Here is a 12656-nt window from a genome sequence, read left to right as displayed (position 1 = left end):
GATCCGATGCCAACCAAGTAAAGCAATGACAATAATTTTTTAACCTCTGTAGTTCCTGTAAACCAAAGCATCAATTTGTCATTTCTTTTTTTTTTTTTTTGAGACAGAGTCTCAAGCTGACACACTAGGTAGAGCTGTGGCATCACATAGCTCACACCAACCTCAGACTCTTGGGCTTAAGCAATTCTCCTGCCTCAGCCTCCCAAGTAGCTGGGACTAGAGGCGCCCACCACAATGCCCGGCTCTTTTTTTTGTTGTTGCAGTTGTCATTGTTGTTTTAGTTGACCCGAGCCAGGTTCAAACCTGCCAGCCTCAATTTGTCATTTCTTTCACCTTGTAGAAGTGAGTTAAAGGAGGAAGTTGGATTCCAATTTTCCTATTTGGTCTAAGCTAGTTCTCAAGTCATACTTGAAAACGAGGGTGGAATATTAGTTTTTCCTCCCACAGTGATTATCTGGGACATTAAATCTGAAATGGGTATACTCGCTAATGTCAATTAATTCAAACTCAAGACTCATGTGTCCATATTCACAAAACTTCCACGTGATCAAAAGACCAAAGAGATATTCTAACACTGCCTTCTTTCTTTGAATAAGTGTAAGGAGGGATTCTAGAATCAATCCTCTATGTGTGTCTTTGTTCATACAGGCATATTAACTTGTGCCGGGCTTTGTCAAGAGGCTAGAGCATACTCTGATTATGAAGACTACACTTTCTATTTTTTGCAGCTCTCATGGAGTTGAATGTTAAAACAAATAGCTATTATACTGAAAGGACAGTAAAAATATGATTGCAAAATTGTTCATAAACGTAATTCTCCAGTTCAACTTGTGGACACTTTTCAGATAATTTCAGTGAATTGGGTATCACTACTCAGTTTAAAGAAGGGGCCTTCTTAGGGTACATAAAGCTCCTTTAAAGTTTAAACTCTCCTAAGCATTCTTTATGATGATGGCTCTTCTGTAAAGGTCTAATAGGAGATGTTTTAAACAAAAAGTTATTTTAAAAACAAAATGGGTGGGAGTGGGTATAAAATTAGGAGAGGTCATAATGAGTAATGAATATGGAAAGTTGCCAACTTAAGAACTCAGACTTCCTATCATGCTTAAAAGCAAAACAAACAAAACCTAAAAGGCCAAGCACTGATTAGTAGAGAATGTACTGAAATACATTTAAATTCTTTGATCTGTGAGTAGCATATCCTACCTAGCCAAAGTGGCCAAATCAACTTTAGTAAGACAGTTTGACCTAGTATGACTGCTGCTTCTGCTACATAGGCAAAAAGGGAATCCAGTGACGATGTATAACTAGACCACATAAAATGCTTTCTCTGTTTTGGTTCAGAAAAGATCTAGGAAATACCATATTCAAATTACTGTTCTAACCTATCTTCTGTTCTACTGCTTAGTGTATCTACTAAATGGAATGCAGTGCTTGTTTAGCCCCATGATTAACCTCCTGCTTTTGAAAATGTCTTTAAAAACTGACATATAATCTTTAGGAGTAGGGCATTAGAGTCTCATGCTGGGATCTAGATCATTCCTGGTTACCTGCTCTATCCCAAACAGCTATTTAACAATTAGACAATATACTTTGTTGCCCTCAGTTTCCTAATCTTTATAATGAAAGGATGTGCCCAAATTATTCCCTAGGTTTCTCCCAGATCAATAGTCGACCTGAGTAGTATTTCTTTAAGCAGACAAAGTGTTATTAAAGTAGAACTTTGGACCTCAAACTTGTAAGGACATTGGGATCATCTGAGAATCTTTAAAATATATTAATGTCTGGATCCCTGCCCCCAGAGATTCTGATTTAATTGATTTGGGTATGGCATGGACCTCAATGTTTTAAGAGCTTTTCAGTGAAAGTTCCCTGGGTGATGTGAGGTAGATCTTCTAAATTCTCAGTGGCAATGATGTAGGCATGGGTTTGACTCGGGATTCTTAAGAACAGGCCTCTCTGGGTAACTGAGAGTAGCTTTTGTTCACAGAGTTTGGTTCACATCAGAACCTACTTTCTGTAGGTTTATAAGCCAGAAATGGAAGCAGGAGGTAGCTCTTATGTTGGCAAACTCTTTCACTGTTTCACCTAGGCTTTAGTAACTATTACATCCTTCCATATTTCCGTCATAGCACTAGAAAATGGTGAATCCCAGGTGGGTGGGACTTCCAAACCCGAGCTCTTTACTATTATGCTATCTCCTCTACCTCAAAATTAACTATATGGGAAGCTCATAACTCTGGTATGACTTGGTTCCAAAGACAGAGAAAAGCTTCTTGGTTTAGGGTTCTATATCTTCTAAGTTCTGCCACATTCTTTTTAAGGGTTAAAAGCAATGATATGTTTTTGCTGTAAATGCATAACTTGTGCATAGCTCCATGACTCAGGCATGTTCTCTTACTGAGGCCCCTACAGCAGTGTCAGCATTTACAAGAAAATCCTCTAAGGACTCCTTTTCAGTATGCATTAACATAGTCTCATTCCCCAGTGAAACAGGCTGCAAAAATCTTTGTCTGTTCAGTTTGCCTTTTGCAGAATCAAACAGCCTTCTGAAAAGGACAGGAATCCAAGCAGTTAAGGGAGGAAGGTTTTTGCATCAAAACTATCAGAAACAACCGGACTTTGCTGCAGTATCTCTGGCCCTTTATTCTCAGAAGGCCACTATGAAGATAGTTGTGAAGGCTGTTTGCTGTCCTCTTGGACCCCAAGGTCTGTCTTGGAGGTTAATGTTTCACATGTCCTAATTCAGCATTTCAGATGAGGCAGGCAGAGAGTTCCAAAAGACAAGGAAGCACATTCTCTGTCCAGTACAAAGTACTGGATGCTCCAAGCAAAGATGGTTATGTTGTTTTGTTCTTGAACCTCCTTAATCCCCTTCCCTGTGTCTGTTTTATGTGGCTTCTTCTGAAAAATTAACCCATATGTTAATGTCAATGGAATTATGACTTTTTGAAAACAGTTTATAAAACACAGGTTAAAATCAGTAGGATTTAAGAAAAGAACAACACAAGGGAAATACCATATATAATAGAAGAAGATACATGGGCCATGCTTAATTTTTTTTTTTTTTTTTTTTTTTTTTTTGAGGTGGAGTCTCACTCTGTTGCCCTGGATTGCTGTGGCATCATAGCTCACAACAACTTCAAACTCTTGGGCTCAAGCTATCCTCTTGACTCAGCCTCCTAAGTAGCTGGGACTATAGGCACCCACCACAATGCCTGGTTATGTTTAGTAAAGAGGGAGTCTCTTGCTCAGGCTGGTCTCAAGCTCCTAAGCTCAAGTGATCCCCCATCTCAGCCTCCCAGAGGTACCAGCCACCACATCCAGTCCTAAGCTTAATTTTGAATTTGGTAGCTTGTTAGGGATCAATCTTGTGTTGCTGTGTCTATTTCATTAAGTGCTTGCTATACTAGGCATTTGTCCCATTCCTCTTAATACTAAAAACAAGATTTCTCTGCTATCTGTGGAATGAGGCTATCATCAATTCCTTTACTCAAGTTTTTTCTTTTATAAGCATTTTGAGACTGCCTGGTATGATTACGGTAAGAAGGTAGGCTTAGGGGTTGGAAGGGCAGATGGTTGGCAAACTGGTATCATGATATCACTTCAGAACCCTAGAATCATGAAATGGTACAATGGCTGATCTCAACACATTCCTATTAATGGAAAAAGTGAGCCAGGTGTAAGGTGCTAGCCATTTTTATCCCTATAAAACCTAGTGTGATCATTGTCCACCATACTAGACATTTTACATGAATTGCTTCAAGGACTAAGTAAACTACAGCTGTCTTTATTAGTACAAAGGACATAGTCATTCTAAGATGACTCATGCAGTCTTCTGGTACATACACCTCTCACAGACTTCTGAGAAACCCAGAGAGATGTTGCAAGCTCCAAAATCTTTTACTCATCTGATTCTAGCACCATGGAAGGGGGAAATCTCTGCATTCTTTCAGAGAAGTTTGTATTAAGTCCAAAATCCAAGTTAGATATCTTTGCTCAAATGGAAGCCAATTTTATTGAATTAGCAAAGTTTCCTTTACAGCTTTCTATTCTATGTAAGGCCTTAAGAAGGAGTCAGGAATATATGATAATTTTAGATTCTTGTTTTCATATGTTATTTATTTTTTCTCTTTTCAATCTTCTAATGAAGGAAACAGCCTATCTCTGGGAACTAGAATAACAAATCAGCTATGTTTAGACAGAGAACTGTTCATGTGACCCTTTGTATATGTCTTTGAGCTTTAATTTGTAATCCTTGCCTTACCCCTTGTGTGTTTCCTGACTAATTTCATTTTCCTTGGTCAGAAGGGCTCTAGGACTAAACCCAACAAAAAAGAAGGCTACATACTTCCTCCTTGTCCTGCACTCACTTGTTCCTCTTTACAAGAAACTTTTAACCATACTAGAGCTTTGAGAGAGACCCATAAATTAACATAATCTAGACAATCTTCAACAATGCTCTAATTTGGGAAGGTAGTTAAAGGGAATAACTAGGGAATCTTTTGGTTCTTACTTCTTTTCCAAGTCTGGTTCCCCTTTCTAAAAATTAATTCATTATAAAACCTGCTAAAGGTTTTAAGGACATAAATGACAACCCTGTAATACTCTTGAAAGGATTATGGATTTGAAAATTGAATGCAGGATTTAAGCTGATTATTCTCTGCAGAGGGATCTAAGTCTATAAGCAAGACTTCTTCCATCCACTTCATGTCAAATGGTAACCTGGGTATCTGACAAGTAAGTCTATGGTGGCCGACACTTTAAACCTTGGTAGAAGGGTGAATTATTACAGTGGTACATACATAATTGGATGTACACTTTTGTTAAAATCTTTCAATAAATCTTAAAAAAATTTTTTGTAAAGGAATTTATAATCTTGGGGCCTATGGGCAGATTCTACCTTCTGATCATTTCAGAGACTAAAGATGCATTTTCAGTTATATGCCCAACAATGGAGACCAACCCTTAGTTTTTGCAAAAGACCAGTTATTGATACCTGATCTTGAGTTTTCAGGTAGTCATATATTATTTTTATGACTAAAGCTTCATGCCACCATTCCCTGCCCTAAGCCCCACAAAGTGCTTGGTGGCACTTCTCAAATTCTTTTAAAATCTCCTTACTTTAGAATACAAATTGCTAAATTTAGTGAGCTAAATCTTTTCTTGTCAGAAATATTATCCTGTAAGAAAGTATGAAATCAGACTTCAAAGATGGTGACAAAATCCTCCGTCCAGGTTACCTTTTCAGCCAGTGATGCCACCCAGTTCTTTGCCATCTTTCCTCTGCTATCAACACGTGCATTATCCAACTCAATGTAATAGTGACCTAAGCAAAGCAGATTTGAAGGTGTAGTTGCACAAACACTTCGGGTGCCTCCCATAAAATGAATACAATGTATTCTGTTTCAGGAAACTAAATTCTTAGAATTCTTGTGCTCAGCCTACAAAATTGAAAGTGGACATAGCAAACAATATAAATTTAGCTTTGAAAGTCAAAACAATAGTTTCAAAAAGCACATAAGGATTGATATTTAAGTGAAACCTTCGAACCTGAATCCTTACAGAGCAGTTTGTCAAACCGTAGAAACCAAAATATATTAGCATTAACACTGTATATTAGTTGGAGTTCAGTCTATAGCAGTTACTGTAAATTTTTTTTTTTTGCGACAGCGTCTCACTTTATGGCCTGGGTAGAGTGTGGTGGTGTCATAGCTCCCTGCAACCTCAGACTGTTGGGCTCAAGCGATCCTCTTGCCTCAGCCTCCCGGCTATCTGGGATTGCAGGCGCCTGCCATAACGCGCGGCTGTTTTTCTTAGAGACCGGGGTCTCCCTCTTGCTCAGGCTGGTCTCCAACCTGTGAGCTCAGGGCATCCACCCGCCTCAGCCTCCCGGAGTGCTGGGATTACCGGCGTGAGCCACCGCGCCCGGCCCTGTTGCAGAAGACCTTAAGGCTGAGCCTTAACTGGGGATCAAGCCGTTGGCTGGAAAACCGAGAGCCAAGAGAGAACACCCAACATCTCCTGTAAGGAACCAGAGAAAGCCACTACCCTCCCTAGCGCTGAGGGAACGAAGAAAACCATCAAAGCTTACGCGCTTGGAAGAGAGAGTCCCATGGGGCTGCTACTCAGACCTTGGAAGCGGGGTGCGGCTGGGCCGGCACGGGAGCCCTGCGGCCCCAGGACCCGACGCCCGGTTCTGAGGAGACAGCTGATGCTGGCGTCTCTGAGAGGGACACCGCGGGGATAGTTCTGCAAGTAGAGACCACTCTACTGCATTCAGTGCCTGTTTTAGGGAGAACTCTTACTGTTGGGGTGAGTAAACTCTGCCAGAACCCCACTTACAGGAGCTGAGAGCGTGAGGAAGTCCGTGTGGAGCAAACGGAAACCGGCCGGTCCCCCCGGAGCCGCCAGCCCCCTCTGGCACCCCCTACTGGCAGAGCTGACACGCAGCCTCGCCCAGAAGCGTCTGCGCAGGCGCAGAGCAGGTGTTACCCACCCAGCATCCACACACACCCTTCTGCGCATTTGAGCTGCTTCCCGCACAGCTAAACAAGTGTTTCCATCTAACAAGATGCACTTGTCCGTTACTCAAAGGAGAATGTTCTCACCCTGTCATATTGGAAAGCTACCAAGACCTAATAGGGTCTTGGTTCATTTTTCAAAACTATCTTTGGGCTATATTAACTACCCCTAGCAGTCAGCCAAAGTCCGGTGTAAATAATCTGCTGTCTAAACACAAAATTGTACATTTAAGTTCTAAAGAACTTACTTTAAAAGAGAAGATAGAGATGCTGGGCATGGTGGCTCACGCCTATAGTCCCAGCACTCTGGGAGGTGGGGGCGGGTGGATCCCTTGAACTCAGGAGTTCAAAACCAGCCTGAGCAGGAAAAAAATCAGTGGAGTGTTTGTGGGGGGTGGGGGCTGTAGTCTCAGATACTTAGGAGACTGAAGCAAGAGGATTGCTTGACCCCAAGATTTTGAGATTGCTATGAACTATGATGATGCCATGGCACTCTAGCCTGGGTGGGGATGGAGTGAGACCCTGTCTGTAAAAAAAGAAAAAATAGGATTTCAACATGGATTTTGGGAAAAGAAGAATAAGAAGGTAGAGAGCTAAAAAAAAATACATAATACATGTAAATTTATACACATAATAAGCGAGAAAGAAAATATTCATAGCTAGTTCTCAAGACCATCTGGGTTTAATATGCCAAGCTTTGAGGAGTGTCCTACCTTCAGGAGATGATATTCCAGTGGGGGAACAGACCAGTAAGTAGATTTGTGTGAAAACCTAGTGTGCATGATGCAATGGAACATTTCAAAACTATTAAGAAAAGAATATAATTGTGAATGATGTGTTACTTAGTTCAATGTAAGAATTTCACATTGTATATCAGATCAGTACACTGAACCCATAAATGCATCAATGCACTCAGTTATGATTTAATTAAAAAAATATGCAATGGCTATGTGTATGTTGAGGAGAGGAGGGGACAGCTTCAGGGAGAGATCTTACTATCTTCAGGGACAAATAGGTAACTGGGGTGGACAGAATGTGGTGGCAGTGGGAGGAGCTCTGAAAATTTGAGAATATAAGGAATCAAAACAAAAAATATTTTAAAAGAAACAAGGAAGTTGGGTTGGTATATGAGAGTAAAAGGAAACGAGGTTGAAGACAAAGAAGGGAGAAGCATAGAGCCTGACATACAAAAAGAAAAGGTCTATATTTTTGTCCTAAACTAAAAGGAGAGCCTCCAAGATTAAACAGGAAAGCATCCATCTTTATTCTAATATTTAGAGAAATGTCACTTAAAAAAATCCAGATTATCCCAATTTAGTACACAAGCTTCAAGGTTGTCATGGAAGCGGGGGGCGGGGGGGGCGCTCACAAATGGTTGTGGGTACCTGAATTATGCAGTGGGATACCCCCACAAGGATGACACGTAAAGTAATTGAATTTGGTCAGGAGACTTGTCAGCAGTTGAGGTGGCCTTTTTGAAACTAGAGTATAGATAAACTTTGAGGAGATAGGAAAGGGAAAGGCAAAGGGTAGGAGGCCATCAGTTTTAGATGTTTAATCCTGAAAGGATCATGAAATGGTAATCAGAGGACTACAGGGTCAAAAGAAGTGGTTTTTTTTTTTTTTTTTTTTTTTTTTTTTTTTTTTTTTTTGAGACAGAGCCTCAAGCTGTCCCCCTGGGTAGAGTGTCGTGGCATCACAGCTCACAGCAACCTCCAACTCCTGGGCTCAAGCGAGTCTCCTGCTGGACTACAGGTGCCTGCCACAACACCCGGCTATTTTTTGGTTGCAGCCATCATTGTTGTTTGGCGGGCCTGGGCTCGATCCCACCACCTTAGGTGTATGTGGCTGATGTCTTAGCCCCTTGAGCCACAGGCACCAAGCCAGAAGTGTTTTTCTTATTTCTAAGGTGAGATCTGAGCCACTTATAAAGGAAGGGACCCACCAGGGAGAAAGGGAGGAAGCAGAAGCATTAATGTCACTGTGTCCCCTTAGGTCAGAGCTTAATCTAACCTCCTGATGCTGTTAATATGGGCAGATATCCTCTTAATTTGAAATAAATTCTCTGAAATCATAAAAATTATTAGCCTGAAATTAGAAGAGTGTGGATATGCCTCGTAGATTTATTTAGGGTGTTTCCGGGATATAAATGTGGGAACCACTAATACAAATCAAGGCACACAAAATGAATTTCCTAGGGCTGTTGTAACAAATAGCCACAGATGGCGTGGCTTAAAGCAACAGAAATTTATACTCTCACAGCCCCAGAGAAAAGAATCTCAAAAAAGGATGTCAGCAGGGTCAGATCCTTCTGGAAGCTCTGTGAGAGAAGCCATCCACGCCCTCTCTACTAGCTGCTGGGTAGACCATGCATCAGTCCAGCATCAGCCTATGTCTTCACGTCATCTTCTCTGTGTGTCTCTGTTGTCTCAAATCTCCCTGTGCCTTTCATTAAAAACATCTATCATTTAGAAATAAAAGGGGGAAAAAAGAACATCTATCATTGGACGTAGGGCCTTCTGAAATCCAGGGTGATCTCATCTCAAGATCCTTAATGTAATTGTAACTGTGAAAACCCCTGGCCCATGTAAGGTCACATTTAAAGATTCAGGGGTAGGACTTGGACACAATACTTCGGAGTACCCTGCAGGTGCATAATAGAGGTTCTCTGTGGGTAGAATGCAGCTTTTCAATGAGATTGTTCAGTGTAGTGGTTTTTTTCTGTTTTTTGTTTTTTTGAAACAGAGTTTCACTATGTTGCCCTGGTAGAGTGTTGTGACATTACAACTCAGAGCAACCTCAAACTCTTGGGCTTAAGTGATTCTCTTGCCTCAGCCTCCCAAGTAGCTAGGACTACAGGCGCCTGCCACAACACCCAGCTATTTTTTTGTTCAGTTGTCATTGTTGTTTAGCTGGCCTGGGCTGGGTTTGAACTTGCCAACCTCGGTGCATGTGGCTGGTGCTATAACCACCATGCTACAGGCACCAAGCCTGTTCAGTGTAGTATTGAGGAACTCTGGCTTGGGGCCAGATAGTCTCGGATAGGAACCTAGTTCTACCACTTAGCAGGTATGTAGTTTAAAATCTTTGTGCTTTGGCTTCCCCTCTGAAAAATAAAATAATGTTGTATAATTAAACTCACAGAGCTACTATGAAATTTTTTAGAGTTAATACAAGGTAAAGTGCTTGGCCTCTGCCTAAGTCCTGAGTTAGTTATGGCTTTGAGTCTTCTGCTAAGACTTTTCATCTGTAAACTGACTGTCTCCTGACTGCCTGCCAGTTAGGTGTCTTCTAGCGAAATTAACTACTAAATCTCCAAGTGAAACAATTCAGGTAACATATATAGGTTGTATGTAGGTGTGTATGTATAGAGAGACTGTTAATACTATGAACACTATTTAAAAACTCATCAGGGCAGGAATTGAGTACTGACTTCTGGGAAAACATGTTGACATTTAGGAAGCAAGATAAGTGCAATTTAAGCTGAGTAAAAACTTGAGACTTAATTCCTATTCTTTAAATATCTAACAAACAGCATATATTCTCACATAGTGAGCTTGGTCCTTCAATTAAAAAGCTCAATAAATGGGTGGTAGAGACACAGAATGAAGAAGGCTTTTTTTGGGGGGGCAGTGTGCCAGCCCACAGGTGCTCTTCACAGGTTTACTTACAATGAATGGCTTTTCTTTTGCCTTTGCTACTCAGTCAATTTAGAAAGGTAACCCTTTTGCTCTAGCTTCTCTAGAGCTATGTAGGAAGATTGACTGGGAGGGTAAGACTGACTTGGGGTGGGGGGTAAGAGAAACTTTTGGAACACGAGTTCACTTCTGCACGGTTAAATCACTTGTTTCCCTGTTTTACCTACTGTGATATGTAGGGGAGCTTTGTAGGAGAACATAACACAACTGTTTTGGGGATGACAATGCTAAATAATAATATAAAAGTATTTCTAGTCACTGAATTATAAAATCAGCACCCCATAAATTCATTCTTTCTCTGGTGGTATAAATGTTGATGTCAAAGGTAGATGTCTTTTAAAGGGGAGTGTGTGGAGATCATATACAGAATTTTTCTAAAGTATTTTTCAATATGACTAAGATAAAATTCATGACTCTACTTTTGTCACTCTTTTTACAGTTAAGCAATTTTGTGAAGAAACAAAATTGATCATGCCCAATTTCAGACACTGCTTGCAATCTTATCAGGCTCGGCATTCAACTTATTTCTGCTTTGCTATGAAACCTAGCAAGTTTTTGATTTCTATCTTTGATACTAGATTTTTATGCCAAAGTTCTAATGCAAACTGCATAGTTAGATAATCATTGAATGTTACCAGATACCAAGTGCTTAAAGAAAAATCTAGTAAGCATACTTTTTCCACTTTGGAAGCTACAGACAGTCCTACCCACTCCCCTTCTTTCAGAGTTCAGTCTAATAGAGAAGAAAGAACAAGATGAGTCTAGAGGGCTATAAAAGAAAATCACTAGTTGTTGGCATAAAGTCTGGGTTTGCTGTGTTCTAATGTCATTATGCCTTTAAACTCTGCCTACAGGTGTCTGGGGTAGGTTATGTTTATTTGAGACTTCTCCATTGGGAATCGCCTTTGTCTCTAAGTGTCAGCTGGTGCTGGGATTTGCTGCCTGCCTTCTTGCCATGTCTAACGAAGTAGAAACAAGTGCAACCAATGGTCAGCCTGACCAACAGGCCGCACCAAAGGCACCATCGAAGAAGGAAAAGAAGAAAGGTATGGAGAAGTCCTCGTCAGGTCAATGAAGGGAGATAGAGATGGTTACCTCTGGAAGAAGGCAGGATTCAGGATAAAGTGAAAGCTAGCTCCTGCCTTGCTTCCTCTTCAGCTTAGTGTCAAGTCGTAAACAGGAAAGTTGTGCTTTGGCAGAAGACATTGGTTCCCCCACATGTGATAAGACAAATAGCTCTGAGGCTGTGACTGCACCAACTTAGGTCCTGCTGGGAAACATTCAGAGCAGGTTGTTCAGTTAGTAATGCAACCATGGATTGTTATGTGGTTATCTTTTAGCAATGGGTTTAGCATTATGCTTTACTGAGGTCACTATTTTTTAAAGATCAAGATCTTTCATTATGAGACCCTCTTCTTTTGGCTGAAGTACCACTGGAAGAAAGCCTCATAGTCCTTAGTGACCCATGGTTTGGGAATATGCCCTGACTTACTTGTCTTTCACACCTATGCTTTAGCTCTGGGTAGCGGACGGCAAAGGCCTCAGGAGAAGCAAAGCTAGTTATAATAAAGATGGAATAATACTATCTTCAGGATTTTCCAAGGGAATATACTCATACTTCCCTTCTGCCTTATTGATAGTTCAAAATGTCAGTAAATTGTGTGGTGGCTTATTTTTCTTTCACCAGAGTATATCTATTTATCCTTTTTACATTCTTTCAAAACCTTTAAAAAAAACTATGATGAAGAATGTTCCCACCTCCCACCTCACATATTCCTGTAAGTTTTCCATAATTCTTTCAATTTTGCACTTCTAAGAGTTTATTTTCTACCCATCCCAACTCCATACACAGTATTGTGGAGCATAATTTAGTTTCAAAGGAAGTAAAAATCAGGCAGACTAGATATTGAATATATAATCAGTTGTAGTATAATCAGGATTTATACTACTTAACTCTTAGAGATTCTGGAGCATATTTGGTTATAACTAAGACTTGTATTTGTTTTCTTATTTATTTATTTTTTGAGACAGAGTCTCACTATGTTGCCCTCAGTAGAGTGCTGTGGCATCACAGCTCATAGCATCCTCCAACTTTTGGGGCCCAAGAGATTTTCTTGCCTCAGCCTCCCAAGTAGCTGGGACTACAGGCACCTGGCACAACACCTGGCTACTTTTTGTTACAGTTGTCGTTGTTGTTTTATCTGGCCTGGGCCGGGTTTGAAACTGCTACCCTTGGTGTATGTTTCTGTGTATGTGGCTGGTACCATAGCCACTGTGCTATGGGTGCTGAGCCAAAGACTTGTATTTAAATATAAGCTTTATCTTGTATTTCTTTTCTCAGGCTCTGAAAAGACAGATGAATATCTTTTGGCTAGGTTCAAAGGCGATGGCGTAAAATACAAGGCCAAACTAATTGGCATTGATGATGTGCCAG

At 40.6% G+C, this 12656-nt stretch overlaps 1 protein-coding gene across 1 annotated transcript in view; it reads left to right on the top strand.

Moving 5' to 3' along the window:
• Positions 1–12656, top strand: part of DAB2 (DAB2, clathrin adaptor protein) — a 65501-nt gene that overhangs the window by 23764 nt on the left and 29081 nt on the right. Inside the window, exons 2-3 of the mRNA XM_012807058.2 lie at positions 11077–11268; positions 12564–12655. Of these exons, the coding sequence (XP_012662512.1) occupies positions 11178–11268; positions 12564–12655 (183 nt within the window). The 5' untranslated portion in view covers positions 11077–11177. The remainder of the gene's footprint in view (positions 1–11076; positions 11269–12563; position 12656) is intronic.

This window comes from Otolemur garnettii, unplaced genomic scaffold (assembly GCF_000181295.1).
Source record: "Otolemur garnettii isolate 467f Iridium unplaced genomic scaffold, OtoGar3 scaffold00063, whole genome shotgun sequence".
Taxonomy (NCBI): Eukaryota; Metazoa; Chordata; class Mammalia; order Primates; family Galagidae; genus Otolemur; species Otolemur garnettii.
Note: the sequence above shows the minus strand (reverse complement) of the source record. Positions and strands in the feature narration are given on the sequence as shown.